General features: G+C 38.0%; 1 protein-coding gene across 4 annotated transcripts; it reads right to left on the bottom strand.

Moving 5' to 3' along the window:
- Positions 1–161: 161 nt before the first annotated feature.
- On the bottom strand, positions 162–26,461 carry LOC113052226 (epsin-3-like). Of its 4 annotated transcripts, none has more exons than XM_026216618.1 (11): positions 26,236–26,459; positions 21,127–21,845; positions 10,174–10,292; positions 7,395–7,472; positions 7,193–7,282; positions 4,542–4,628; positions 4,089–4,227; positions 2,647–2,808; positions 2,408–2,503; positions 1,517–1,747; positions 165–1,437 (listed from the first exon to the last, which is right to left on the bottom strand). In XM_026216618.1, exons 2-11 carry the CDS (start codon positions 21,722–21,724, stop codon positions 1,151–1,153), a joined length of 1,887 nt encoding a protein of 628 aa, XP_026072403.1. In that variant the 5' UTR covers positions 21,725–21,845; positions 26,236–26,459; the 3' UTR covers positions 165–1,150. The 4 variants fall into 4 exon arrangements, with proteins under 4 accessions (XP_026072428.1, XP_026072403.1, XP_026072412.1 ...); XM_026216627.1 differs by lacking the exon at positions 26,236–26,459 and adding an exon at positions 25,888–26,229; XM_026216635.1 differs by having other exon boundaries at positions 1,151–1,437; positions 2,647–2,805.
- Positions 26,462–27,171: the final 710 nt, after the last annotated feature.

The raw sequence follows: 27,171 nt of genomic DNA, 5'->3' as shown, positions 1-27,171 counted from the left end.
TTAATCATAAGTGCGTCCAAATATTTGACTAGTACTGTATACCATATATTTAAGAAAAGGCAAGCCAGAGGTGGAAAGCATGAACTATAAACAAAGACAAACCAGATGTGTCACTCAGTTTAATCTTCATCCTTGTGTGTGAAGAGCAACAATCTCACATCAGTTCAATCTGTAAGTACATTCTCTTGCTGGAAGTCTTCATTCAACAGTCAATGCCCAATATTAGAATATCATTATTTATAATTTAAATTTTTGATGCTTAAATTATTGACCCCAAATATCGGCTGTTCACAGATAGCAGTCATCAGATACTCCAGACCAAGAAAGGGACACTAAAGCAGAGCTAGAAATTGGTGCAGGAAATCAGAAAATATGATAAAAATGTTATGAGAGGCTTTGGACTTGTGCATGGTAACAAGTGCGTTATCCTTTCCAAAAACTATTATAATACTTAAAGGTGACACAGACGCAGTGGGAGTTGGATTAAACATTCTTAACCTTTAAACTGTGCCATTTATTTGTCACTTCTTATGAATCCAGCATCAATTTGTATCGCCATGTAATGCATGCTTGACATTCACACATTTGATTATAGCTCAAGGGCGTTCACACATACAGTGATTTTAAGACTGGAGGTCGTCCAGTGGCTGTATTGGTGGTCAATGTGGATGCTCTTATTGGTAAATGCCCTAATATTATTGGTGCACTGCACAACTTTGGCCAAATTTAGTTAAAAAGTGATTACAAATGGAGTGTAGTGTCAGTAAATAGTTATTTATGTAGTTTTTAATTTTAATGTGCACAGTTACAAGTTTCCATTTTTGAATGATGAACACAGACTACTGCCACCTGCTGGTATGGAGATACTTAGTAATGTGTTCAAGCACAAATGTTCATTTGTATAATATTGAACTTTTCTCAACGTTGTCCCATCCGTGGATACGCCACATTGGTCATCACTGTTGAAAATGAAAGTTTTATTTGTGACTGGAAACTGTTGTACTGTATGTGTGAACGCTTCTTAAGAGTCACTGCATAGAGCGAAATCAGGAAGCTGTGAAAGGAGCAAAGTCATAAAAAAAAAATTGTGTTCCAGTTTTAAGTCAAGTCAGTGGTTAAAATGTCATTTCAAAATCTTGTTTGGATGTGCTCATAGGAAAGGGTTTTGATTGTGTTGGTCTGGATCTCCAAGCGTGGATGTGGTTGACAGGGGTAGCAGCGGCTGCGGCAGGTCTCCGGGGACCAGCGGCGGGACGTGTGCGGACTGTGTGAAGGTAGAAGGCAGGGAGCTGGGCTGGATGCTGGCAGCCATGGGCAGAGAGGCATTAAATGGGAGGGATGAGGGTACAGGAGATGTGGAGCTGGGGTGCATTTGATTAAGTGTGAAACGGGGCGGCTCATGTTGGAATGGATTAGAGGCCAATGGAGCATCTATTCCTAAATGGGAAAGAGTCCGCAATCAATTAAAATATTATGGATTTTGAGGTTTAATAATAGTCAAATGCTGCATTCAAACCTGATAAAAACGGGTTGAAGTTCTTGGAAGGAGGGTTGGAGGGTATCAAAGCATCCAGGTTGACGAGTGATGCTCCGGTGGGACCCAGAAATGCCTCGGGAGTTCTGCTGGTTTGAGGAGCTGTTTTCGGTAGACCTTCGCCAAGGGAAGACATATCGAAAGGCATAGGACTACTATGGCCATTTAAATTTGCCTGACCTCCATCCATAGCCTCGTCGAAAAGATCGTCATCTAAAAATATGAATAAAAGTAATGAGATAAATGAATGCACACTACCATTAAAAAGTTTGGGGAATGTTCAATTTTTTATGTCTTTTTAAAAAACTAATGCTGACCAAGGATGCATATATTCAATCAAAATACAGTAAAACAGTAATATTGTGAAGTTTTATTACAATTTAAATATGTGGATATATTTTAAAATTGTTTTTATTCATATGATTTTAAATCTGAATTTTCAGCATCATTGCTCCAGTCTTCTGTGTCTAATACACTGCTTTGCTGTACAAGAAATAAAATCTTATTATCAATGTAGAAAACGGATTGTGCTGCTTTATATTTTTGTGTGGACTGTGATACATTTCAGGAATCTTTGATGAACAGAAAGTTTACCGTTTATAACACTATAAATGTATTTACTGTCACTTTTTATAAATTGTATATGTTTTGCTGAATAAAAGCATTGATTAAAACAATCTTACTGACCCCAAACCTTTGAATGGTAAAAATATAAATGACAAAAAATCTAATTATTCACAAAAAAGAAATATAAAAAGGAAAAAGGGGGAAAAAATGGTGTATATGTATTACAATAGCAATTATTGATTATTAATATTAATATATTAACATTAATAGAAAAAAAATGAGAAAGAGCAGAGTGGTTGTGATTGCCTGAGGGACTTCCTGCCCGAGGGGATGGAGTTTTGAGAGGGCCAATAGATCCTTGTTTGTCTGCTTCTACGGTTGAAAAGGGATCCACTCCAGTTCCTACACAATTTACAACAAATCTAAAATGGTTGGACTTATATAGGATTAGTAGCATCTTCAGTTAGTGTATTTAGTATATTTAGCATCTTTAGGTATGACCAGCGATCAGATCTACATTGTTAACTAGAAGGTGATGTTTGTACCACGTGCAGGGGAGATCCAGGCCTGGTTCATGGGCGCAGAGCCAGGGGCGTCCCATGGGTCAGGATGTGGCTGTCGCTGCGTCCAGGGCTGGGAACGATCACTTGATGCAGGAGGCGCCATCCATGAGCTTCCATGTTGACGGCTTAGAGAGCTGGGCTCTGCTTCAACACAATCAGATTAGTTAGTGGAGTTCAGATTAGTAAGGCTGTATGATTAAGGCAATACTGCTGGAAGTTTACAATCATTTTTTGTTTGTTTTACTGGCTGAAACACCAGTAGTCACGGACTTCATACTGACACATATCAGTGCAGATCAGTGGCTCTCGACCAGTGTCCCACTAGGGGCCTCAGCACAATACCAAAGGGACCAAATAATGGCTTAATATTATTTAAAACAAGACAAAACAAATGATGTGCAAGATGACGGAAATTCCAAATATACACTTTACAAAATAACATACTGATTTCAAAGAGTAACATTACCATGACTAAAAGTTAAACGTAGACTTTGTAAAAATGTAAAGCAAAACGTGCAAAAAAAAAAAAAAAAGATGATTTAAATGACTGGTGTTTCCAATGTCGACAGCAGCAGCAATATATCAGCTAGTTGACTGGTCTCACACATTCCTAGTTTAAAATATGCTACTACACCTAAAAATCAAGACGTATAAATGTTCCTTATTTTTATTTTTACTTAAGAACCAGGGTTCTTGTGATCTTGGACAACCTAGAAACAAACAAATCTAAACTGGTAATAAAAAGTATAAACCAGGAAGAACAATCGTCTACTGGAATTATGGAATTTAATAGTTTGGGTTTATTTTAGTTTCTATACGTAAGTTTGAAAATGAGCAGCTTTGACATTATAGGAGAATTATCATAGGTTTTAAATATTGTCTTTGACGATTGGGGCCCTTGGAGTCAAAAAGGCTGAGAGCCACTGACATAAGTTGCAGCGCCTATACTTATCCCTATTCACAGGCCTATTCTTCACCCATGATTCATATCTTTGGTAAACTGAAAGAGTCCAAATGCAAGTACAGACTGGTCATGCCAAGTAAATTAATTCATACTCCAGTTTGCCAGCAACTTTAAAGGATATGAGAAACACAATGATATATATGATGACTCAATGACCTGTGCTAAACAATTCATCTGTTTCCTTTCAACTATCACGTTCTCGCAAAAAAAAAAAAAAAAAAAAAATAATGATTGAAATTCCAGTAAATGCTAAGTAAAATTTCTAACTGCTAAGAAATATTTATGCCCAAAATACGCTCTCAAATCAACAGCCATTGGATGGGTTGTATTATGTATTATATTATGTACAGTAGAATATTGCATGGAAAGAAATTCACCTTATTTTATATGCATCTTAAATACCTGGTGGGCCTCTAATGTTTAAGAGTGCATTGCTGATATACAAATCATATGAGGTTACCTGGACTATCCCAGGGCTCAGACCTCAGAGGACCAGCCTGGGCTAAGCCACTATAGCCTCCAGATGAAGCCCAAGCACTGGCCGCAGAGGGCACATCAGGAGCCGGAGCAAAAATATCTGCAAGATCCAGCATGGCAGACTGCCAAAGGAAAGCACAGAAAAGCACTTTCAGCACATTCAGAGCGATTTTAGGTCAATGCATGCACCTATACACAAGCGTTCATAAAAACCTTGCAATCGGGACATTTCACTGCAGAACAGTACCTTGAATTTATGTGACAAACTAAAAATGAACCAGTTTCAATTAACAGGACAAAGCACATTAAGTCCTCTCCAGTCGTGGTCAAATTTTTACAACTGGAACAGCTATAGCAATACGTTTATCTGTTCTTAGTAAACAGCATTCATTTGTATGTGCTTATAAAGAGCGAACAGGTTAAAAGAGTCTCATACTCTTCCTCCTTTGGCCTCCAATTCTCGTTTGCTCTCCTCAAGTGCTTTCTGGAGCAACGACTCGTCTCCTTGTCGACTTTGCTCCTCCTAGTAACCAACAGACATTGAAGACGTATCAGAGTTCAAGACATCCTTAAGAACACAACTAGAGCAAGCATGCACAGTCAAACTAGTATACATTTTTCATTACTTTATGTCATGTAGTTGTGCATGACCATTTAGTTTATAAAACCATTTCCACCGCTTTGCTGACTCTTAAAAATACAAGCTATTTGTTTCTGCTGTAAATGCATGTTTGTTGTCAAGTTCGATATAGTTTTAAATCATTCATCTTTCAGTAAAACACTTTTCAATGCCTCAAATTCATAAAACAATCCACCCTGAAAAACACCATTAAAACTGACAGAATGAGACTGAAGTGATCATCAGTGTTGTCAAAAACAAACTTTGGATGTCTTTCTAATGGTGGGATATGCAGAGTGTAGGTGCTACATACAACCAGAAACAGCAAAACTAACTGCACTTTCCATAGTCAACAGCTCTCCTAGTATCAGAAATAATATCATTATACTATTTATTCCATATTTCCTCCGTATGGTCGTGTCTGAAAACTGTTTTGCTGCCCAGTCAGTCAGTGACTAAGCAGGTAATGTTTTAATATGAAAGCACCTCCTGAGGAAACTGGTCTGGACTAGACTGAACTGAACTCCAAAAACACCATCAAATTATGTTTAAAAATGATCAAGAACAAACCGAATGAATATTTAATGACTATGGTGCTTTTTTCTTCGTAGAAATTGAATCACGAGTGGAAAAACTATTTATTATTTATAAACTAATTTAATGTACTACTGCTGCCTTAAAAAAAAATATTTTCCTTCCATCTATGAATGGGCAGCTCAAGGATTTCAGAACAAGTAATGTTGGCAGTTTAGTTTCAATAAATGGTACTTTTGGTTTGGGAAGGACTTTCTGAGTTAAAAAAATTACAGCAAGTTTTTAAAGAACATTGAACTCAAAGAACTGAAGGAAAATCTGATTCCAGCATGAAATGACCCATCTAGGCTCTAGGCTACTTGTGAGATTCATAAAATGTATCATGGTACCTGTGTTGAAACAACTGCAGTAACTGAAGAATTGCCATTTTTGTCTCCTAGACCTAATACTGACGCAATTAACAAAACAAAATTCTGAATACAGATTCTGAACATTCTGATAGATGCTGTTAATTACTATTCATAAACTTTTTGTCATCAGAATTTCAGATAAATAATGCACCATTTTACAAAATAGAGGAAATGGCATTATGCATTTTGTAGAAATTGCAGAATTTGTCCCTCACTTTCTGTTCAACCCCGCTATGCTGTGATCATAAATTCAAAAAATCTATTCTAAAATGGCTCTGGTTTAAACAGAAATAGGTTTTCTTTATCAGAGTTTATTATGTTTCATTGCGTTTACACTGTGGCATAGCCTTGTGAAAAAGGGACGTGTGCTTTGAATGTGCCCTTGTAATGCTTCAAACCTTGAAAAGTATATTAAAAAAATATATATATATATATATACTTGCAGATAATGCAATATTAATTAAATAAAATGCCTATAATACATATACATACTATAATTCATATTTTAACAGCAATTAACACACATTAAGTGTCTGTAAACATTACATTCAGTTCAGACTTAAAGGGTTACTCCACCCTAAAATGAAAATGTTGTCTTTAATCACTTACCCCCATGTCGTTCCAAACCCGTAAAAGCTTCATTCATCTTCGGAACACATTTTAAGATAAATATTTTGGACGAAAACTAGGAGGCTTGAGACTGTCCCATAGACTGCCAAGTAAATAACACTGTGAAGGTCCAAAAAAGGTATGAAAAGCATCATCAGAATACTCCATCTGCCATCAGATGTGCAATCTGGGTTATATGAAGTGACGGGAACACTTTTTGTTAGCGAAGAAAACAAAAATAACGACTTTATTCGATAATGCCTTTGTCATTGGTCTTCTCTGTGTCTCTCCACCGTGCTGCGTGTGCTCTTCTGTGTCCTCCGCGCCACAAGGATGTGCTGTTTCTACATCTATTTAGCTTTAATTTGAAATAAAACAGCACATCCTTGTGAATTTTCATACTTTTACTGGACCTTGACTCTGTTATTTACTTGGCAGTCTATGGGACAGTCTCAAGCCTCACGGTTTTCATCCAAAATATCTTAAATTGTGTGCCTAAGACGAACAAAGCTTTTACGGGTTTGGAACGACATGGGGGTAAGTGATTAATGACTAAATTTTCATTCTGCGGTGGGGTAACCCTTTAAGTAAACTCTTTTAAAGTGTACTGTATTTTGCAAAAAGTGAATACTAAAGTGTACTTAGTATAGTATAGTATGCCAAGCTCTTTAAATACTATTTAAAAAGTCATGGAAATAACTACACAATAAATAACAAGTGGTGCTTTTCCACACACCAGCAATTGAGGGTAGAACGTTAAGTATTTGTAACTCAAGACCTCATATTTGTGAATATCAACACTCCCATAGTGGTCCTCTAATGACTATGATAGTTTTAGATGTGGGATTTTTTTTCTTGCATAGATTAATAGAAATGGTTAAAGAAAGTTTTAGATCTCATGACCCAGGGTCCTACCTGCTGATGTTCCTCTTTACTGAGAGTGAGGGCCAGCTGAAGCTGTGCCTCTTCATCCATCTCCAGAACAGCAGCAGGAGGAGGAGCCGGCTAGAGAGATACCATCAGACAACATGCAAGCAGTGTCACTCACAACATACAGGCATTTGGGCAGCTTAAAGGTGAAGGGGAGGTGTAGCAGTGACTGCTGGGATTTCAGTACCTTGTGTGCCTCCTCCTCACTGAGGCTCATTGCGATCTGAAGCTGTGTCTGTTCATCAATATCCACAACAGGAACAGGCTAGAGGAAAAGAGGAATGAGGTTAGTGCGGAGCAAATTAACCTTAGAGTGCCAATCGAGTTTAACCTCAAACTAACAAAAGTGGTGCAGTTATTAATCAGAGGAATAAATGAAAGACTTCCATTCTCCATTTTATATTTTTACCACATGTTTTTTTGTTTGGATCAGTGAAAATAACACCCAGACTATAAGCGAATCAATGTTTGAATCTTATATATGTGAATGTGTGAAACAAATTGCCACATTAGTTTGTATAGGAAGTAGACTACTGCGCATTTGAGTTTGGGTATATAGCGACAAACTTTTCACTTTTGTCTGAACTATTTGTTTCAGTTTTGCACTTACGGATGCCTACATTTTTTAAAACATCAATCTTTACATTTGATTTGTATTTATATACACCTCTGTTCATAAATCTTTTTTTTTTTTTCGTAAGAAACTGTTTTTTTCAGCAAGGACACGTTAAATGCATCAAAAGTAAGAGCAAAGCAATGTCTAATGATATAGTTTTTTAAATAAACGCTGTTCTATTGAATGTTCTATTTATCAAAGAATTCTAAAAAGTATCATGGTTTACACACACACAAAATAATAATAATGATAACATTTAAGCAGCGCAACTGTTTTCAACATTGATAATAATAAGAAAATATTTTTGAGCATCAGATCAGTAGATTAGACTGATTTCTGAAGGATCATGTGACACTGAAGACTGGCGTAATCAGCTTTGCATCACAAGAAAAAACTACATTTTTAAAACGTTCATTCAGAAAACTGTTGTTTTAAATTATTATTATAAAAATAATATACAGTATTACTGTTTTACTGTATTTTGATCAATAAATGCAGCCTTGCTGAACATAAGAGACTTTTATCATTCAAATTTTTTTCAAAAATTTTTTCTAATTTTCACTAATCTTTGAACAATAGTGTATTAAAAGGCTGATGGGTCTTGGACTAAAGTCCTGCACATCCTGAATTAGTCCTTAAACATCAACATAAAAAACAGAACAGCTCCAGACGGTCTGATTTATGAGCGCTGGATCATAAAACCAGTCCAGTAACACAGTTAGACCTGCATTATAGAGTGAGGATGCTAATGCGATCTCTTCACACACTGGCAACACTGTCAGATGGTGACTGAGCTCTTTCTGGACGATGCTGAATGGAGAAAGCAACATTTCGGTCTCACCTCAAGTGCACTACAAAAACAAATCATTAGCCCACATGCTAATTGGAAATTTGGTGCTGTACTTAAGCCTCCAGCTAAATAATGAGTTTTTACAAACTTCTAATTGAAGACAAGTGACCTTTTGAGAAGTGCATTACAAAAGGCCATTTTAATGCACTAAATCAAAGCTCTCAGATTAGATGAAAAGTTTCATTCAGCCTCTCAAGTGCTGAAATTGCTGTTTCCTTCCAGTGTTGATACATGTCCTACTGGTTGTGTTCTATTGATAGTGATCATCTTTTTTAAATACCCAAAACAGCCAATTTAATTTAGATTTTCTATTTGGAAGCAAGAGATCTGATGGGAAGAGAACAAAAAAGAGGGACTTATAGTAACAGACAAAGATTTGAATATACCTGTGAGCAAATATAAAGATATTTGGTTTGTTACGATAGACTTAATGTACTTATTGGACTTATCCAATTTTCTTTTAATAGTTTATCCTTATTAAAGGGATTTTTCGCTCAAAATTGTCATTATTTTCTCAGTCTCACGTCATTCCAAACCTATAAGACTTTCATGTATACTGGAAACAAAAATAAAGATGTCTTTAATGCAGCCTGAAAGATTTCTTATTTGCTACTACTAATTGTTAACTTTTAACTAGTAACTATCTTAGTCCATTAGTGTTATTATTGGACAGTATTACTTTAGAAAGATGAATGACTTTTGTTACTTTTGTAAAATAAATATTTGGTCACACTTTATTTTGGGGACTAATGCCGCGTTCCAGGCAACCCGTGACCCCTGTGAAAGTTGACCAGAATGGCAGTCAAACCCGTGAATTCCCGCCCGTGAACTCGTAATAGATCGATGTACTTCCAGTTACGAGTTCTGACGTCACACAGCACGCGAAACAACAAGGGCAGCCCCTACGGATAATATTGCCTACGGATGCAGTGTTTATGCAAGTGGTACACTTAAAAAAAACGATTTTAGGACAATGTAACATTGCAATAAAATTAATAATCTAGCTACAATTCCTTGCGTGACTTGACTGGAACGGTACAAAGTCTTGAGTCGTGGTTTGAAATCGTGACTTACAAGCTCAAAAACCTGCCTGGAACGCAGCATTATAACTATGATGTTTGCCTCAATAAACTCCTAATTTGCTGTTGTTATAATGGTAGTTAGTGTAGGTATGGGGTCAGATTAAGGGATCTAGAATATGGTCATGCAGAATAAGGCACTAATATGTGCTTTATAATTAATAATAAACAGCCAATAAACTAGTAATATTTAGCAACTAGTTAACCAAGACCAATAGGTGTGTGTGTGTGTGTGTGTGTGTGTGTGTGTGTGTGTGTGTGTGTGTGTGTGTGTGTGTGTGTGTGTGTGTGTGCGTGTGTGTGTGTGTGTGTCTGTATGTATGTGTGTGCGTGTGTGTGTGTGTGTGTGTGTGTGTGTGTGTGTGTGTGTGTGTGTGAGTGTGTGTGTGTGTGTGTGAGTGTGTGTGTGTGTGTGTCTCACCTTCACACTCTCCTCTTGGCTCATGGCCAAGGCCAGCTGCAGCTGGAGTTCCTCCTCTCCGCTCGTCTGCGGCCGGGCGCTCTCCAGATCTGGGGCCAGGTGAGAGGGAGAAGAGGAGGCTGGGAGGAAGAAAAGACAAAATGCTTGATTTAACCTCTTCCTTTGGATGAGAAAGGCCTGGGACCACCACTGAATGTCAGATAAGTTTGACTCTGCTGGAGAAACAGTGGGGTGTCTGTGTGGGGCAGGACAGGAGGGAATGGGTGATGGGGTTACATTATAATAACCATAATACTTATACCTATACCTAGTTACTTAATGATTATGTGAACATTTCAGCATTATGTGTAGCTTTTATTTGTTACTACTAACTGTTAACACCTGTGATCAATTATTCTTGCTGTTTGGACCGTGTTAATTAAGGATATGCATTTTGATTAGTGATGCACTGAAATTTTTTATATTCAATTGAAAATTAAGTTTTTGTTTCAGCCAGAATTGTTTGGTATGGCTGAAATCATTGACCCAAACATTGATGTTTAATTAGTGTTTCTCTGATGGCGTTTTAACTGTGTCAGTCTCTATTTTTACAACAGGTAAACATGTCAGCAGTGTAGATGCTAGTGCTGGGTTGACAATCTCGATTTCTCATTTTTAATCGATTTTCATTTTGACAAACCAAGATCTTTAGTCTATGATGTTTTCAGTTCCTGCATGAATAACGCTTTTAAAGTTTTAATGCTCTTTCATGTGTTGTAACAGATCGTTGTAGCGCATCAGATCAAGCAGCATGTGAACCCATCCTCTCTTCCTCTTTACTACTAGTTACAGATTGAAATAAACATGAATGAACATCAGAAGGTAACAGTAAAACTTATTGAAATGGATCATGTTTTATGAAATCAATCAATCAGTGTTTCAGTCACAGAAAGACATAATGTCATGTACATTTATTATTAAAGAAGTTATTTAATGGCCATAAACTCATTAGTTAGAAAAATAATGACTCTAGAAAGAGACATTCTGTTAGATATATTTAAACTACTTATTTGTAATTCAAAAAATGTTCTCAATTCACATCCCAAAGATATTAACAAAATATTCAGGTCATTTTTTGAAAAATTATTTTCTTCAGAAACGCAACCCAGTACTGGCCAGATAAAAAGATTTTTTGACCAATTGAATTTAAATAAACTTTCAAAAGAGGAAATGGATAACCTTGACTCTGACAAAACCTTAGAAGGACTACATAATGCAGTAATTTGAATTTACGTTTTTAGTCTCCCAGAATTTACGGCCTTCCAACAGAGTTATACATGGTGCTATGGGATTTATTAGGTCATATTTGGTTACATACTATAAATGAGGCCATATCCAAAGGCCATTTTGACAGAGACCTTAATTCAGCATTAATATCTGTTCTACCTAAACCCGGCAAAGATCACTCAGACTGTTCCCTTTCAAAAGCTTCAGTCAATGCTGCGCTGCTCAGCGCACTGGGAAACGTCTTATTCGTGACCAGCTGCAAATAATGTGTGTAACACATCAATAGAATTGACCCGGTGGTAATATAGCCTTGGTTGATGACGTCATCGGGGCGCGCGCCTGCAACACGGGGCTATAAATAGATACGCCACAGGTGCATCCACAGGTCTTTTGTCTTCAGATCATTCTGTGCATGTGTGTGTCAGTAGGATTCTTTTCATCAGCTACAGATCTTCATAGGATGAGCTGACGAAATGGTAAGTGTTGTGTTCCTCCATACTCTCGTCTTATGTATAAGCTGGATACACATGATTACTGTTTTGTTTGTTTGGGGGAAGAGCAGCTTTAGATACGGGCGAGTGCGAGCATTGTGAACTGCTCTCAGTGAAGATGCTTCGTGCTCGTCTCAGCTATTTTCAGACCGCAGCTACCTTTTCATCGAAGGGCTCTTGTGCGGATCTGTGTGACAAGCGAGTGACGGGCTCGTCCCTTTAGCTTGCGGTATCACCGGATCCACGCATCCTTCACAAGGAGGATAATCTATTTCTTGGGTTTTCGCGCCTATGAGCGTTCCTCTCGCGAGAGGTTACTCGTGCGGTGGACAGGTTGCAGCTTGATTGGCCACATGAACAAGAGACCCCCAAACGTAGTAAGCTGGAGGATACGTTTCTGACCTCCATGATGAGCTGTCGAAGTCATGGAGCAAACCGTATACTTCCCGCATCTTTGGGCCCTTTCGAGCTAACTCTCACCCGAATCTGCATCCTCGCTTAAGAAACCTACTCTCCCCACTAAGCTGCAGGTCAGGCTGGTGCTGCGCTGCACACTATGGCAGTGCTACAGGCATACCAGGCTGATCTGTTGAAGGCAATCTCTGGGGAAGAGCGGTGTTCACCGCATTACACGGTGCCCGTCTCTCCTCAGTGCCCTCAGGAGATCGGTCTGCCAACCCTGCTGGTGTTCCAGGGTACAGCCATCTCCCCCAAAGAGCTTCTCTCAGTTACCGCCCGGTAAAGTAACGGTGCTAGGAGGCTCGCCACCTCTACGTGGGTCTCTAGAGCGGCTAGTATGGTCATCCACTGCCGGTCCGCCGCTTCAGGGCACCGAACTAGTGGCTCTAGGCGCACTGAGCTTCGTCGAGCCACAGATTTGTCTCCCTGTGCGACTACGCAAACGGCCCGTGCCTTCGGCTGTTCTATGTAACAGCTTTAGTCAGCACGGGGAGACATCTTTGGCTTAATTTGACGGGCATTGAAGAGGCATTCATCAGGTCCTCCCTTGCCGCACTCAAGGGGAGGGACCATCGGCACCGCATTGCACAGTGCCCGTCTCTTTCAGTGCCTTCAGGAGATCTTTCTTCCAACCCTGTCAATGATTCACGGCGCAGCAATCTCCGGCGAGCGATTCTCTCAGTTACTGCCTGGAAACTAACGGTGCTGAGAGGCTCGCTACCTCTACGAAGGTCTCTAGAGCAGCTAGTACAGTCGTCCCCTGCCGGTCCGCCGCTTCAGGGCACTGAACTAGTGGCTCTAGGCGCACTAGGCTTCGTCGAGCCACAGATGTCTCCCTGTGCACACCCCTCAGGAGACCGTTCTGCCAACCCTGTCGGTGTTTCAGGCTGCAGCGATCTCCAGCAAGCGCTTCTCTCGGTTACTGCCTGGAAACTAGTGGTGCTAAGAGGCTCGCTACCTCTATGGAGGTCTCTAGAGCAGCTAGTATGGTCGTCCCCTGCCAGTCCGCCGATTCAGGGCACCGAGCTAGTGGCTCTAGGTGCACAAGGGAGCATTCCCCCCTTCCCATTACCCTCACCTCCATCCCCGCCAATTCTTGTGCTTCGGAAGGCGTTGGTTTTCAGCAAGATGTTAGATGTTCCAGTGTTTCCTGCCATCATTCAGGACATGGAACATCAAACATGCTCTTAAAAGGAAGTGTTAAAATTGGTACCACTCTCAAAGAGTCTGGTAGCGTGGAACTTCTGCCGGGCTTTTCTGCGTGGATATTGAGCACAGTACGGATAGGATACAGGATCCAATTTATTCGTCATCCTCCACGTTTTAACGGCATGGTCTCCACCTCCATGAAACCGGAGCTGATGCAGGTCTCGAGAGCTACAGACTCTTCTGGGCAAAGAGGCCATAGAACATGTTCCTGGTCCAAGAAGAGAGTCGGGCTATTACAGCAGATGCTCCCTGGTTCCCAAGAAGGGTGGGGGAGTGTGCCCAATCTTGGATCTTTGAGGCTTAAACTGTACAGTCAAAGCGCTCAAGGGAGATAATATCTCTCCTCGACGGCTTGCCGTGGGCGATTCCGGAGAGGAGGGATCTTATGCCTCAAGCAGGGGGCACGATATTCCATCCCAGGCCCGACCTGTGGATCTGTGATCTTCATGTTTGGTCCCTGAAGGGTACAAAATGAGGAACACAGGGCTTTCGCCGGAGGTTATTGATACCATTCTTAGTGCTAGGGCTTCCTCAACCAGACAAACTTATGCCAGTAAAAGTGGTGTGTGGTACACAATATTGATCCAGTCAACTGCTCCGTCTATCTCACCATCATGCTTAGACTTTGCCCCAGGCAGGGTAAAAGTGATTTCGCCAGTGGCGTAAGTCGGAGCAGCTGTTAGTCTGTTATGGTGGTGGTAACAGAGGAGCAGCTGCCACCAGGCAGACCATGTCTCACTGGGTCAGGGAGGCTATTGCTTTGGCTTATGAGGCGCGCGGTCAAGCTTCGCATATAGGTCTTAGAGCTCACTCCATAAGGGGGTTCGCTTCCTCTAGTGCTTTAGCAAGGGGTGCCCCCTTACAACAGGTTTGTGATGCGGCAGGTTGATCCTCTCCACACACATTCATAAGATTTTAGAGTTTGGATGTCCATGCTACTCCAGGCTATCATGTCCTTGAGTCAACATCACAAGCTAATGTCTGAGGCCTTCTTGTGGTTTGATAGCACACCTGCACAACCTTAGGGGTCCAGACATTTTCAAGCAAGGCAGCATGGGTATTCTCGTTCCGCTCTCTCAGGGAACAAGGTTAGAGTTTAATAACCGGGAACGTTCTAACTAAAGGCCCATCTCCTTGATTAATTAGGATGTCAAAATTTATGCTAGCATAACTTTAGCTAAAGCTAAAGCTAATAATTTTAGCTAAAGTTATTGCCAGATGTCTAATACATAAACTAATTGATCCAAATCAATTAGGATTCATCCCTGGACGTCTGGCTTCTGACAACTTCTGCCGAGTGTTACACATCATCACAGAATCAGGAAAATTGAAAACGACTAATGGCCTTCTATTTATTGATGCCGAAAAAGCCTTTGATCGGCTTGAATGGGGCTTTCTGTGGTGTACTTTAAAGAAGTTCAATTTTGGGGACAGGTTCATTAGAATGATGCAAACTCTATTCACTAATCCCATGGCCAGAGAATCTACTGGTGGACTCATCTCAGACAGGTTTAATATTCATATAGGTACAAGGCAGGGTTGTCCACTTTCCCCCCTTTTGTTCAATTTATCAATAGAACCCCTGGCACAATATATTAGACAGTGCAGGCTCATTACACCAATTTGCGCATCAAGCCACTCTATTTCCTTATGTGCAGATGACACTTTATTATTTCTATCTTACTTGCAGCGCTTGCTTCCTAATGCCCTCAAAATTATAGATGAATGTGGCATTCTATGGGGATTTAAAATTAATAACTATTTTGATGCCTCTTAATTCCGGTGGTCTCATTTTTTTATATTCCAAACAATGTCCTATTATCAACAAAAGTTAAATATTTAGGGATCGAACTTAGACCCACTTTACCCCTAATCTCAATCCATGGAAAAATTGGGTCTGATATTCAATGATGGATGTATCTGCCCTCATCACCTTCGCCCGAATGTCAGTAATAAAAATGAATATTCTGCCATGCATCAATTTTACTAGTTCCATGCTTCCTCTCCCCCACCTACAAATTATTGGAAAAAACTTCATTCTTTACTAATAAAATATATTTGGAATGGAAAACGTCCCTGCGTTAAGTGGTCTACACTTCAAATAATTAAAATGAAAGACAGATGGGGTTGCCCAAATTTTAAATTGTATCATTGGTCCTTTATTCTGCTCTCGGTTAAGAAATGATTTGATTCTTGTTCACAGTCCTCGTGGAACTTAATAGAGCAAGGGCTTGTTTCAACAATTCGATTGCAAGATTTTTTTTATTTTCTGGTCTTACATATAGGAAGTGCTCATTACATTATGGACCTATACTTTCCTACACTCTCCAAATATTTAAAAAGACTGAATCACTTTTTCCTTTTAAAACTATATGACATACCCATACTCCCGTATGGCACAATCGGATTCTGCTTTCTGGTGGACAACCATTTGTACAGCCAACTTGGGCTACAAAAGGTATTCTAACGTCTAAAAATATAAATGGAAAGAAATCAATTTAAAATCTTCAAGACCGTATATTTCCCATAACACTTTATTTCTATATTTTCAACCCGTTCTGCATTAAAATCTTCAGGTAATAAGGTAATAATCTTCAGATTCACCAAGTAGTGCAATGGATTCAAAATGTGCCAAGCATAGGAACGGTTTCTTATTTTTACTTTTGCTTTTCAAACCTTAATTCTGATCATTTCCCTAAATCTAGAGTGTGTTTATCAGATTTGACTCCCTATAATTGAAGCATTGATTGGGACACAGTCTGGGTTAATACATTCAATGCTTCCTCAAACTGTTATCACAAATTCATTCACTTTAAAATAATTCAAAGAGCATATTCGACCATATGTATACAATATGGGTATTTCACCCCATCCATGTTGCATATTTTGCAGACCAGGTTGCCTTGACACTTTAAGACACATGTTATGGGACTGTCCAGGTGTACCTACATTTTGGGACATTGTGCTTGATGTTTAATACAAGGTTATCAAAATCCGTTTTCCCAAGGATCCTGTTATTTTATTGTTCAATGATAATTCTCAATTTTCTGTAAGTGAGAAAGAACAGAAATTTTGGCTAACAGCTTTGACTGCAGCAAGAAATTACAAGTTCAGCGCTGGAAACCCCCCATGACCTTTCTGCTAAGCACTGGATTCATTCCTTATTGGAAATACTATACCTGGAACTGTCTTCTGCACGGACTAACCACGCTAAGCCTGCTACTTTATCTATGTGGATGAACTGGATTTCCATAGTCTCGAAGATTAGTAGATTGGTTATTTAGTCTAAAGTTTCATTCTCTCATTATTATTTTACCAATTCTGGTGGTATATTTTTATATATATAATTTTTTTTGATCTTATATTGTTTTACTTTTGTATTTATCTGGGGGTGTGATGGGATAGGTGTGGGGTGAGGTTCTCAGAGGGCAGTGGTTTAAATATGTTTTCTCTTCTTTGTTGTAATGTATTTTTGTGTGTTCTATCAAAATAAAAACAGTGAATTACAAAAATATATATATTATGCATGCTATTTTCATGTCTGTACATTACATTTAAATTTTTACATTTAGTCATTTAGCAGATGCTTTATCCAAAGCGACTTACAAATGAGGACAACAGAAGCAATCAAAAACCAACAAATAAGTGCTTTGAGAAGTTAGCAATGCAGTACATATAGAAAGGTTTCTTATATATATAAAATAATTAAAAAGTAGGATAGAATAGAAAAACAAAAAAATAGAATATAAAGAAAGTAAGAAAGAAAGTTGATGTTTAGAGGCTCTCTCTCTCTTTTTTTTACAAAGAAAACAAGTATTAAGAGTAGAAAAAGAAAAGAAAGTGCAGGTTTTAGAGGGTCAAGTATTGAACTACAACCCTGTCTGTATTATTTATTTAATTAATTTTATTTATTTATTTAAGAAGATAGAACTGCTTCCTCAAAGAAAACAGCTCTGGACCAGAAGAGAGGAAAGAACCAGAAGCTGGCATTGCCATCTGATCTCTTCCACTAAAGTGGCTATAAATGGCCACGTTTGGCCTGGAATGCACTGGTTTAGAGATACGGTCAACTTCACATGACCACTGGCACCTCCGTGGCACAAATCACAACTTTTTACCTTATCTACAGTGACAAGGTGACCGTTAACACTCTTTTCATTAAGAACCCTCGGAAACACAGGAAGGGAAATTTCTGAACTTTCCCAAAATACCTGGCATCATGGCAAACATTTATTGTAAGAAAAAGTGAAACCGCACTGCTTCTTATGTCATCAAAGGTTTCATTTCAGTAAATGTTTTTATGTTTTTGGTAGAAATCACTTATGCGCTCAATGGCTTTATATATTTGATAAAAATGTGCTGCCTCATTTTTGTTTTCAGGATTCTTTGATGACTAGAAAAATGGTGTTCAAAAGAACCACATTTATTTGAACATTATAAATGTTGTCGGTAACTTTTACAATTTATTGCATCCTTGCTGAATAAAAGTATTATTTTGCGGAAGAGGCACATTCCCCACATGCATATATTGGAGTTCAGCTCTAGAAATATGTGAGGAATTCAATGAATCAGCTTCACTGTGTTTTTTTTGGAGGAAGAATATCTTTGATGTGTTTATGGCAGTTTTGACGTGCCATCAATTTCACAGCTCAAAGCTCGTCCATTTTAGTTTCTAAACTGTGGGCCAAGCAGGCAGCAGGCAAGCAACTACTGATGTATGGAAAAGAGATGCATCAAAATACTCAGTGTTAAAGTTTAATTTTACTGTGTGTCCGACAGGTGAAAGATACAGTTTGGAAAAACATGAGAAAGAGCCATCATTTCTGAGTGACCGATCCTTTTAAAACAGTATTGCTTACAGACCAAAATCAACCTGAAGCCTTCAAAAATAAACATACATGTAAGAAAAGAGCCTGATAGAGTGAGTACATGACTGAACAAGGGAAGAATGTAGATGCAAATCCGGTTCAACAGCAACACATGCATCAAGTGATCAGGGCCTGGATTCACAAAACATCTCGAGGCTAAAAGTACAGTAGCTCATAACTCGAAATTCTACTCTGTTAATTAAAAGGCTGTTTATATGCATATTCACTATTTGTTTACGAGAAACATACATGTAAGAGGCTGAAAATTAACTGACAATATAGTGACATTTAGCCTGCATTTAAAATTCTTTATTTGAATGTGGCAGCATTTGTATTTTAAAACCTTTATACATGGCAACATCGTGCTCTATGATATTTCAATGCATAAATCTCTGACAGAGACTATCAGCCAATCACAGTGTGCATAGTTAATAAGCACGCTGACATCATCCATACCAACGAGGTCAACCCCGCCCTTTCTCTTATCTTAAGACTTCTTCTCTCTATTCCTGTGTGAAAGTTTGTCTCAGCAGCTTTGTGAATAAGAGAGAACTCTTAACTAAAAACTACAGCTATTTAGAAGAACTCTTAGTGGATAAAATGTTTTGTGAATCCGGGCCAGATCTATACGGATGAAGCACTTTACATTAATACTGTATGGATCAAACTCTCACAAAAAAGAGGAAGTAGAACTTCCAAAATAATGAAGGTTAAAAGCACAAGGCTGTGTGTGATATGCCTTTCTAAGTAAACAGTGTGTGTACCCATCTGTCACTGTTGACATAGATTACTCATTGGTTTAGTTAACTTCAGCAGCTGATTGATTTTTAAAACCATTTCCAAATTCTCCCATGTCAGTGAAAGAAGGAAGTAATCTCCATTTCAGAAAATCAAGGTGAAACAAATGTGTTCTCAATCCTGACAAACATTTAAGGGACACCATCCAAAAAGGAAAATTCTGTCAACATTTCCTCATCCTTTTGTCGTTCCAAACCTGTTTGTCTTTCATTCCCCTTCAGATCAGATTTCTTTAAAGAAACCTGAGAGATTTCTGTTCCATTCGTCCAAAACTTTGACGCTTCAACACCTCAAAGGAAATCCAACCAGATTTAATTTTGCACGTCAAGCAAACACATTTAAGCGTTCAGTTACCATATTTAATCTTCTCTATCCCTTTTGAAAAAGACATATACTTAATTGTATTAAACGTGCACTTGTAGTACTCTCAAATTACAATCTTTAAAACTCTAAACTTAAAAGTATTTTATTAATTTTTTTCAATTTCATACTGATTGTTCAGCTGATGAAAAAGATCTTTCAGTAGACAAAACCTCCATAAAACTAGTTTGGAATAGGGCTGTCAACGAATATTCTAAATTCTAATATGTATTCGAATAGTTAAAAAAAACGAATCTCAAAAATGTGCACCCAAATGAGCATGGCATAATGTGTGGAACTCCAACTAAACAGTCACGTCTTGACACTTAACGTAACTTTGCATCGCCCGCCGCAAGCTCTTTGTCTGCAACACGACATGAGGCCATAATGGATAAAATAATTGAGTTAATTTGTAAGGACATGAGACCGATCAGTATCGCGGATGGGGCAGGCTTCGGGGAGTTCTGTCAAGCAATGGATCCGAGGTTTGATTATTTATCGTTTCATGTCAACGAAAAGGTCCATGTTTACCTCAGCACAGCTCGCTCGGAGCATTCAGTGCCAGTTCTATATGCTGTAAAACTTCAATTAATATTAATAATATTTGTTTCAATCACTGAATGAAGCCTGCTTTATTTGGGACAACAGTCGCGACCTTAAATTGCTTGCACAAAAATTTGTTTGTTCATTTAAACCATTATGCGCAGAGAACGTGAGGGTGAGAGAGCTTGAGGTCTGCATTCTTGGCCATTAGTTGATTTCCTTGTTTTTGTGTAGGTAATACGTTGTCATATGTTTAAACTTAAATGGACTATCTATACAAGTAGTTATGTCTCTTTGAATTATTTTGGCCTGTTAGTGACGTAATGCGCGTCATTGACAACATGCGCAACCAGATGTTCGAATAGTTCGAATATTCATGTATTTTTTAGAGGAAATATTTTTCGAACGTCATTTTTGAGCAATTTTGACAGCCCTAGTTTGGAAACTTATGAGTTGGAGAAAAAATCATTCTCATCCACGTAAAATTCAATTTGGCATCTAACATGACGTAGGCCTACTGGATATTTAATTGGTTATTCATCTAACACTCAAAAACCAATATCCAACTTTCATAAGAACCAATATTGTGATGCATAAATTAAGAATTTCAATATCAGTGCATCCTTAAAAGTAAATTGTTGCTCCATGCCAATCCACTGACCTACAAATCCCCATAACTCAATATACTATTGCACATGTACTTAACAAGATTCTTGACAAGATTTCTGTAATCATAATGTTATGGTTTACATTTCATTTTTGACTTGGACAAGCAGATACTGCATTTCAGGCTTGATCTCTGGATCAATTCACACACCACCAAGTCAGTATTTTTATCAAAACAGTAAAAGACGATGGTAAGCTATTGTGCATAACTTAATATTCAAATGCGCCCGTGAGCGTGTGATTTTACTCACATATCCAGGACATTCATAAACAGTGTGAACAGTCATACTCACGGTTGACGGAGGATGGTGCGTGCATCACCCTGCTCTGCTCTTCCCCATACAGCACTTCCACACTGGGCTGACTGGTGGGACGTCCTGGATAGGGAGGTGGTAAAGATCCATAACCCATGGCAATGCTGGTTCCCGTCACACGTTCACGAGTCTTGAGCGCCTTCGATCTCTCCTGCTTGAGGCGCTCGTCTTCCCTTAGAAGAAGCACCAGCTGCTTGGACTTTTCCCGTATGCCCATGCCCTGGTCCTGTCCGTCCCGGTCGATGTACTGGAAATCCCGCAGAGTCTGGATGGAGTAGATGTTCTCCTTGCACTGCTGGGCCACTCGCTCTGATCCTGACTTGATCAGATAGTCCAGCAGAGTGAGGGCCTTGTAGACATGCCGCCAGTTCTTGCCGTGGTCGTTGAGCCTCTTCCAGATGATGCCCATGATCTCGGTCAAGGACACCACGTTGAAGGTCAGGTCTGAGATTTCCATCAAGAGCGAGGTTGGGGGACCCCACGGATCATTGGAGGTCGCCTCCCTGGCCTTGATCTCTGCATCCGTGTAGTTGTTCACGATGTTCTTCATCTGGCGCCGTAATGAAGAGGACGTCATGATGACTTTGGGGTGTGGGATGATGAAGATGGTTTGTGAAAAGAAGAGGTGGGATGCAGTGTGTGCCACAAAGAAGATGCAACGGTCAGGAATCTCCAGCAGAAACTACAGCTTCATTAGCCTGAAAAAGAGAGACATGACTTTGTTAAACATGCAACTGATATGTAGATGGATTCATCTGCTTTTTGGCAAGCCTATCCTTCTGAAAAAGAAGTGCATTTTAGCATACTTATAAAAAGAATAACGTAAGTAACGTTAATACCATAATCCATTACAATACAGATTTTAGCTATTTAAATCAGCTAGTTTTCTATTACTTTTGAGCTAACTTGTTTAACTGACTGGTTTGAATAAGATAATGTTGTGCCATATTGATATAAAAATACAAAGAGTAAGAAAAAAAAATTCCATTCATTGAAATTAACAAAATGAAGGGCATTAAACACCATCTTATGTCCAGGTTTCCCAAACTGGGGTTTTAAGGGGGTTTGTGAGTTTAATGAAAAGCTAATAATTAATTAAATCATAAAAATATAAAAATTGTACTACTTCAGCTGTTATGTAGATTTTTTTTGAGAATTAGGCATATGCAATACTGGACCCACCGGTGGGTCCCCAGAGTTGGTTAAATAAATCATTTTAAAATGACACCAATCAAAATAAAAACGTTTTTTCTTTTTTTAATATTTTTGGACACTTTAACTTCATGTTTTTGTAAAAAAAAAAAAAAAGTGTAAATTGTAAATTAAATGAAAATGTATTTGTGTAAATTTACGTTAAACATGAAAATGCTTTTTTGATCCACTTATGTAGTACATATTTATATGTAATGTCATAACTGCTTCTGTTGTAAATATTTTATTAGTGTTGTAACTAGTTTAAGTGTACTGCCGAATAAACTGACAAGCATTTATGGTAAACTAAAATAATATCATATTAATATCATTTTAAAACTTCTGTGACAACGAATTAAATATGTTTATAATTACACAGTTTTTAATGAAGTTGCAATTTAGTACATGTAAAATATATTACATTTAAATGTAATATCAAATAACATGTTACATTTCAATTATAATCAAATACTTTACGTGTGCATGTTAGTCAACACATAAGACAAAAGATTATTAAAAACAATTATTTACCATCTACTTTAAAGTAATCTCACATTATTAAAAGTATTAAAACTTTAAAAGTGTACTTAACTGTTAAAAAACCTAAAAGTATCTCTCTTTAAGTTCACTATCTAACTCTCTATCTCTTTTCTCCAGCATCTTAAAAATATACTTTTAAGATTTGAAGTACACTACAGTTCAATAGAATTAAGCACACTCATTTTTCACAAGGGTAGCATCTGACAAGTTCTTTTAATGTGAAATCAAAAGACATAACTCAGCTCCCGTCTACAAAATAACACAAACCACCTGCATGCAACATGCCTTCAAAGAAATGAGCACCAGATGTGAAAGAAACATTTCTTCTGTTTCTTAACAGCTATTTGTAGCAATCATTTCGGACGGCAAAGGTGTGCCATTCAGTCGGATGACAGAAGTGTGTCATTTCTGTACCACTATTTTAATTCAGCACCCAGCTGTGGGTCCCAAAGAAGACAGGGTAGAATATACTACTTAAAACCTGTTTGAAAAACTGCTTGATGAGGCCTGTGGTGTAGAAATTACACTCTTTATCAGTTTTGTGTGAACGGCACATCAGAAAACAAGACCAGTAAAACGCATGACACTCAACTTTCCTGATACAAATAACTTAGAACCAGCAAAACTTGAAATTCACATTAGGCACAACTGTTATGACTACGTGGACATAACGATATATCAGGTAATGTAGGCTGTCAGTCTAGACTAGGAAAATATGAACAAACTACTAAGTTAACCAAGTGCTATTGGAACAACCTCCAGGTCACTGACACAATAATCGAATACAAACCTACAGCATCGTCAACTGCTGCAAAAGGAGCTTTCATACCAGAGGAATGTTTTCAGAGGTCCTAGAACTATTGTCGGAAGTAGACGCTTTTTGCCAAGTTCACACCACAGGAACCGGGAATGAGGAACACCTTTTGAAGGGACTAAATGAGCTCCTACTTGAGATTAGACCTTAACCCAGGACTGTAGGGAACTACCAGTGGAGTAAATGTACATTAATTGGATGAAAATGTTAAACAGCACACGCCATTTTTAAAGACATGTGAACACTAACTCCTCAAAATGAACTCTGTGATGGATGACAGAAACTGTACTAATGGGTAACACATTCAAAATCAACAAGAAAGTGCTACAGGAAAATACTGTACCTATGTTCAATTAAAAAAAGTTATGAAGTCTTATAAAACCACTCCAATTCTACAAGGATCAAGGGGTCTTAATGATGAAATGTTGTGTGTATAATCATAAAAATATTCTTCTAAAGACCAATCAATTCATCAATCAATTAATATTAAATGGGATTTGGATCAACAAAAGTTGAGAATTTTACACAAATTCGACTGGTGTTTTATGAATGAGGCCCATGATTTTTGTTGTTGTTGTTATTGTTTACATACAATTTGCAGTATTTGCAAAATGTGCATTGATTTACCAAAATAAGAGGGATCATACAAAAATGTAGTACTGACCTAAATAAGAGTTTTAATAATGTGTTGTAAAAATGTAAAAATGTTTTTGTTTTGTTTTGATAGTTGTTCATTATTAATAAATAAATAAAAAAACTTACTTTCCACATAACTTTGACGGCATACACTGTAAAATTAATTTGGTGTAGAAACAACTTTTAATTAACTTTCAAGAAATGCAAGTAAATTTCACAATTTATCACAAGAAATGCCAAGTAACACATCATATTAAAAGTGAAATTTTGAAGTAGAAAGACTAAGTAGTACGTTATTATAATTTTTTTATTAAAAGTGTTCTGTTAAAGAGACTGCATGACTGGATTGATCAGTCTATTATCAGTCATGTTTGATCATGACTATTAATTTTTATCAGACCGGACTAGAAATATTACTGTTTAATTCATGTTATTGAATACACGTCAATGTCTGTACATAGTATTCTGAATGGCAAAGCCAAAGAGCCACTGTAAGCTTCCTCTGAAAAATGATTAATAACTTTATTTAAGCAAGACCACAACCTGAATAAAACAGACAGGCACACATTAAAGCCCTGTGCTTCATACAGCACTGAGAAAGTGCTCTCAGAGCGCACGGGGATGACCTTGATGTGTGACACATCACACTCTCTGGGTTTAGACGACAATCAATGACAGCAGTTTGCTTAACATCACATTTCTGCTGCGAGTCTGTCGGGTCACAAAGTGCTGCGCAAGGAGGGTGGGATTTCACAAATAAGCGCTTCTGGCACCTGGGCATCATACACAATGAGTTCCTGAGACGTTACAAAAATACAGTCTACATAATCAAACCCATCAGAGGGTACATGAAGCACAAGAAAGAGTACGGTGGTTTATTAACGGTTATTTTTACATGCTGGTTTTTTTATGAATTTAAAATATATATTTATTTAAAATAGTTATTATATTTTAAAAATAGGCCTACTTTGTTGAAAGCAATATGTGTGTGTGTGTGTGTGTGTGTGTGTGAGAGAGAGAGAGAGAGAGAGAGAGAGAGAGAGAGAGAGAGAGTGTAAACAACATCATATATGGTCAGCTTTATATTTGGCTTATAAGAAAGTACTAGAATAAATACTAGGAATAAATTCACTACGATGAACTATGCACTACATATTTTAGAAAAGGTTTGTCATAATGACATCATCTTGCTTTCAGGAAGTGAATTTTGTAATGACAAGCAAATATCTAATTTTTATCACTTTTTTTTTCTTACATTTTTAGGGGACAGTCCTAAATTAATGTTCAAGGTTTTGTATAGCACATACGTGATCTTTTTTAAGTGAATGTATTAGCAGAAATAATTTGTTATTTTTAATTTGTCATTAATTTGTTTTATATATTAAAAAACATCGCGAGATAGGAAAATACAAAGAATATTTTTAATATGAAAAAGAGGACTATTTTATAGAGACAAAAAAAGTTGCACTTTGTATTTACTTTCTACTTTTGTCTAAATGTAACGTAACGTTGCCTATATCGCGTTTTTTTTTCTTTCAGATAAATATGAAAAAAGATACCTCTGTTCTCTCATAAATTAGTTTACTCAGCAGTCCACTTCAGAAGAAACCCACTCTCAATCCGAGTGGACAACAATCCAGCTCTTCCACAGTTCACAAACCTCTCGTGGGTTTGCCTGAAGATTTTCAACTGGAAGGTAATCCCACTATTAAAATCCCTCGGATGTGTTCCGATGTCGCGGGACAGTAATAAAGAGCCCGTTCAGCAGCGATCGAATCTTCACACTGCGGTCGGTATCGAGGACAGCTCGCGTGACTCAGCGGGAATCATAGAGCACGATTGGGAAATCATATGTTGACCCGCGAGAGCCGAAACCGGAGCCTTCTGAACGTCCTTTGTGTCCTTACCTCTCATTGCTTGACAGAAAGGTCCCAGCTATCGGTGGCTGTGCTCCTCTCGACATCTCTGCATGTTTTCAGTGTTGTTAGTAGTTTGGGATTCGTGCTCGAATGCAGCAGATGATCAACTCAGTCACGCGCCTCAAAGTTTCGGCTGCGCGTCTTTGCGCTTTCGCTTTGTGGAGGCCTATCCGGTTAGGAGTTATTAGTACATATCCCGGGGCAAACCTCGCTGATAATAACAGAGCACCCCCCTGTTAAAGCCCAGTAAAGAGAAGCGAGGGAGGGCTGCTCCAGCCTGCAGAGTCAGTCTTGTTTAACCCTTTGTGCTCCGACACGAGACATAATGAGCAGATGCAGATTACTGCTACCCTGAATGTCCAGATTTATCAAACAGCTGTGCCTGGAAATCTGCTGTCAGGTTACACTCTCTACCAACAGGGTACACTGTTAAAAAAGATCGATCTATCTATCTATCTATCTATCTATCTATCTATCTATCTATCTATCTATCTATCTATCTATCTATCTATCTATCTATCTATCTATCTATCTATCTATCATGTTTAATGTGTTGTTGTTTTTGTAGTTATTTGTAAAAAAAAAATTGAATTGCAATTTATGATTGAAAACTTTTTCAAAGTAGGCTATAGCTAAATTCTGCACGTATTTGTTTGTTTGATTGTTTGTTTACTTAGCAATGTATACAAAATATGTTTTGCTCCATCTCTTAAAGTATATAGCATATAGGATATATTTTCCTATTAAAAATTTATTCAATTATTTTACAGAAACACTACAGTAACATATTTCACTCAGAAATTGCAAGTGAATTTTTACACATCGTCTGTCTTATGCAATCCTTGCAGCCACACAATGATCTTATTCAGCATTATCATAAATAAATGTCATTTAAGAGACTAGATGTGGGTAATACACCCTAAA

The sequence above is a fragment of the Carassius auratus genome, chromosome 3 (assembly GCF_003368295.1).
Source record: "Carassius auratus strain Wakin chromosome 3, ASM336829v1, whole genome shotgun sequence".
Lineage (NCBI taxonomy): Eukaryota > Metazoa > Chordata > Actinopteri > Cypriniformes > Cyprinidae > Carassius > Carassius auratus.
Note: the sequence above shows the minus strand (reverse complement) of the source record. Positions and strands in the feature narration are given on the sequence as shown.